Source organism: Homalodisca vitripennis, chromosome 3 (genome assembly GCF_021130785.1).
Source record: "Homalodisca vitripennis isolate AUS2020 chromosome 3, UT_GWSS_2.1, whole genome shotgun sequence".
Classification (NCBI taxonomy): Eukaryota; Metazoa; Arthropoda; class Insecta; order Hemiptera; family Cicadellidae; genus Homalodisca; species Homalodisca vitripennis.
The window spans coordinates 41,823,260-41,827,954 of NC_060209.1; the positions used below are offsets into that span (position 1 = coordinate 41,823,260).

Genomic DNA, 4,695 nt, shown 5'->3' on the forward strand with positions numbered 1-4,695 from the left:
TTTGAAGTTAGATAAACCTGCTTGCAATACAATAATAATAGAGTAACATAAATGATTGTTTTATGTCTGTATTGTGTCTAAGTGTTACAAAATGGATATAAAGAGAAGAACTTTGTTAATTATGGAAATGGCAAAAGTTCAAACCCCTGATTCTTCTGAACCAGATCATGAGCCTACGTTATTGGAAAACTGATCAGGTAAGCACATAATTTTTAGGTTAAATAATAGGTTTTTGAGCCTTGACTAATAATTACTTATATTTATAATGAAATATTGTAATAATAATAAATATACATTAAAATAAGATGAAATTAATATTTTCCAGTAAAATAAATAATTAATTGCCTTTGTTTCAGGAGTCGACAAATATACAACAAGAGCATAGCTATGTCTGCAATGATAGTCCTATATCACATAAACCTACACAGAATGAAGGAGAAAACGGTGTAGATCTCAATGAAATGTTGGAAAAATAACATGCCTGATTTGGTAAGTTTAGATTTGGTATAAACTTATCTGAAGGACAGATACAAATTTATTTCGAACATAACCTAGCCTATAACAATAGCTAACAAACTGGCAAAAGTTTAGGGTAGTGGTGTTAATGGCAGAAAGATTTTTTCTACACATTACTTGCAGTATTACGTACCAAAAACTGGCCTAGCCTTTATTTATGAACTTTTGGTATATATGCAGCAGTTGGTACTTGTGGAAAAATCAATATTTTTTACTAATTTCCATGTAAAATTACTTGCTGAACATGAATATGACGGTCTTTTTTGTCGGAAAAGTCGTTTAAATGTTCCAAGGCAGCAGATTACAATCATTGAAATCTGTACTTTAAGTAGCATTTAAGTGAATTTAACAGCAGCGTTTCCGACAAAAAAGACCATTATAATCGTGTTCAGCAAGTAATTTTACATGGAAAAATGTTTAAAAATATATATTTTTCCACAAGTACCAACTGCTGCATAGTTACCAAACTTTTTGTTTGGTATTTGGATTTTTTAGTTCAATACTAGGCCTAAATTAAATACTAAATAAAAGGTTTCAAAATATCGCCTATTTGCTAATTTTTTCGATTGTCAGCGTGCAAAGCTGTTAGGTTATATTATTATAATTAGGATTGGTAAGCTACTATTCATGTTCATGACTATCTTATTTAGAAATTATGCCAAAAATGACAAAATACTTCTTTTAATCTGAACTACTTCAATTTACAACTTTATGTTCTGTTCTAGGATACAAGCTACCTGGATATTTCAAAAATGGAAATTGTGTACGACTTTCCAAATATTTCATTTGATACCAGCAAATCACAAGAACCTAGTCTAACAGATTCAATATTAGATGATGGTGATAGTGTTCAATTATCTGGTGCTATTGAAATTACAGATAATATTGGAAGAATGATGGTAGAAAATGGAACTAACCATGCACCAGATGATCTTAACTCTTTTCATATTGTTCCTCATCTGGAAATGGAAGAGCATGAGGTAAGAAAAAGGAATACAAATTTTAACATACATAAATTCTTTTCAGGTCCGTAAAAAATCTTCCAGTTATCTGGTAGAGATCTCTTAATGTCTTAAAATTATTGATCGTTTGTAACATATCTTTGCTCCGGCTCTTAGGCTATGGTACTGTCAATGTTGTATTTTATGAATAGATCATAACCAGAAAATCAGTCGGCTGTACTACTAACTCAACTAAAGATTTTTATTTTAAAGATGTTATGTCTAAAATAAATGGTTGAAAATGAATATTTATTAAAGTATACTTTATACCCAAGTAATATTTTTACTCAAGTTTTACTGAAATGTGTTTAAAAGAAAACTCATTCATTCTCCCAGCATGTGATTGAGCATCCAAGTAATTAAATCCATGATCTCTTAAAACTTAAGTCCAAGACACTAACCATTAGACTAGCAAACTGCCTATTATGACCCTGAAGCTAATAATCTGTTTTTTTTTTCAGAGTATGCAAGATGATGACCCACTAATTACTGGAAATCAAAATAATTTAATTAATGTTGGTGAACTAAATACTGAAGAACCGAACATTGAGGATCAAGTAGTCGAAGTAATTGCTGAACCCCAGATTGATAACAACAGAGCAGAAGTAGTAGACGAAACGCCTAGCATAACAGATGATAGCTCTTCTAGTGGTTCTGATTTTGAAGAAATTGACAGTTCAGGAAGACCAAAGAAAGGTAGGAAGAGAAAGTATGCACATCAATCTAGAGATATCAGAAAAAAAAGGAAAAATAGTAATAAAAAATACATTTCTCAAACAGGAAAAGTTGTGTACCCTAAAAACTTCAGGGATTTTCATTGTGCTTGCAAGTGTAATGAGAAAGTGTCACTTGAAGTAAGAAAAAGCACTTTTAAGAAATTTTATGATTTGGGGGACTATAATGCCCAAAACATGTTTATTTGTGCATCAGTACAGGAAGAAAAAACAAAAAGACCAACAGTACAACTATCTAAAAGACAGTTTACAAGGAAATATACAATTAACAATACTGTTATTTGCAGGAATATGTACGTACAAACCTTAAGAGTGTCCACAAAAAGAATTAATACAGCTCTTAAAAAGCTTAAAAACGATAATGTGAAAGATGAAAGGGGGAAATGTGGTGGCAGTAACAAGATTGAAGACAAACGGATTGAAGAAGTCCGAAACCACATTAAAAGAATTCCAGCATACAAGTCCCACTACTGTAGAACGACAACAGAATCATGCTGGTTACCCCCTGATATGACATTGCCACGTATGTACAGTTTGTACAAGGCTGAAGTAGAGCATCCTGTGTCCCAATCAAAATATAATCAAATATTTTATGCAGATTTTAACCTAAAACGGAAACCACTTCAGAAAGACACCTGCAGTACCTGTGACACACTACATGCCCTGGAAAATTCAACTACCAGTGATATAGAGAGAGATGAAATTAAAATAAAACATGAGGCTCATCTGAAATTAGTCGAAGAAGTAAGAGCTCAGTTCAAGGACGACTTACTAACGGCAAAAACTGTTGAATCAAAACAAACGCTGTCTTTTGATCTTCAAAAAACCCTACCATTACCTCGTCTGCCGACAAATGTCATTTACTATAAACGACAAATCATGCTTTATAATCTGGGTATTCATTCGGGGAAAACTGGTAAAGGTCATTTTAATGTTTGGCTGGAGAATACTGCTGGCCGAGGTACTCAAGAGGTTGGCTCTTGTTTGAAGAGGCATATTTTGGAAAATTGTCCTGGGATTAAGGAATTGACCTTGTGGTCCGATTCATGTGGGGGGCAGAACAGGAGCATAAAAATAGTTCTCCTCCTCAAACATGTCCTTAGCTTACACCCGACCTTGGAAAACATTGTCTTAAGGTACATGATTCCAGGGCATTCTTACCTTCCCAATGACGCAGAGTTTGGGGATGTCGAGTGCCACTTGAAGACACAACAGAGAATGTACACAGATTCAGATTACATAAGTGTGATGGAGAATTGTAGGAGAAAGAACAAGTTTATTGTAACAAGAATGGAAAAAGAGGACTTCTTTAGCACATCAGATTTAGAAAAGAAAATAACAAACAGGAAAGAAGATGTAGATGGAATAAAAGTTGGATGGCTTAAGTTCAGAGAAATTGAAATCTTTAAAGATAAACCTTTCTCAATATTTGTAAGGACAAGTCTAGGTGGACTGCAACAAGAAATTGATATAAAGAAAAAGAAGAAGGTAGGAGCTAATACGTGCTACTTGCGATTAGCAGAAAATTTACCACTCCTATGGCCCAATGGAAAAGGGATTTCATTGCCTAAGTTAAAAGATCTCAAGTCAATCATGAGTTTAATCCCATCAGATGCGAAGGAATTTTACAAACAATTTTCCTCTGACACCAACGTACAAGATGATATTGATGGTTTCAATGCGAATCTGGATTTTGAACTAGAGGCTGAGGAAAATATCAATTAAGTGAATATAGCATTATGTTCTAGTTTTTTTAATTTGTTCTACTATAAAAATAAATACTAGTGATGACGTATGAGAGATGAAAAGATCCAACTTTCATCAACGATGTAACTGATTGTTATAAACGTTTTCCACACACTAAAAAATAATACAAATAGATATTATGTAATTTTATTAGTAATAGATTTTTTAATAAAGTTATTTTTAAAATGAGGTGTATTTTTAAACCTTTAATTATTTAGATTAAACAAGATTGCAGGATAATAACAGACATTTGTATCAATTGGTTCCCTTGTGTTATAAAGCTCAAATCATATTATTTGAATTTAAGCATAAGGGAACCAACCAACAATTTCCTTAATATATCAACCAATATTATATTTCTTGCTGTGGTATTTTATTTAACAACTTAATAAAGCCTTTAATATGTTTATTAAACACATCTGGAATATATTTCTTTGTTACTGGGAATGGGGACCCACGCTAAACTTTTAACCTCTTTTTCTCAGTTAGACATCATTGTGGGTTGGTTCCATTATGCATACATACGTCCAAATGTGGCCATTATGGGATTTATTTTTCAGCGTTACTAGCAAACAACAGTTGCACTTTGTCAGATATTAAGCAAATATTTATAGCTTTGATACTTAATTTCCTTTGACGTAGATTGAATTCCTCAATGACATTTAAAATGCACGCAATTTCGGTTAGCTGTGTTATAT

At 32.5% G+C, this 4,695-nt stretch overlaps 1 protein-coding gene across 1 annotated transcript; it reads left to right on the forward strand.

The window, feature by feature from the left end:
* Window positions 1–475: 475 nt before the first annotated feature.
* LOC124356846 lies at window positions 476–4,088 on the forward strand. The gene is made up of 3 exons (XM_046808093.1): window positions 476–489; window positions 1,242–1,496; window positions 1,979–4,088. Exons 1-3 carry the CDS (start codon window positions 478–480, stop codon window positions 3,974–3,976), a joined length of 2,265 nt encoding a protein of 754 aa, XP_046664049.1. The 5' UTR covers window positions 476–477; the 3' UTR covers window positions 3,977–4,088.
* Window positions 4,089–4,695: the final 607 nt, after the last annotated feature.

Bases quoted from the DNA above. Each gene is read 5' to 3' on its own strand.
- LOC124356846 (XM_046808093.1), top strand. The intron at 1,497-1,978 runs GTAAGAAAAAGG...TTTTTTTTTCAG, and splicing joins TGGAAATGGAAGAGCATGAG to AGTATGCAAGATGATGACCC.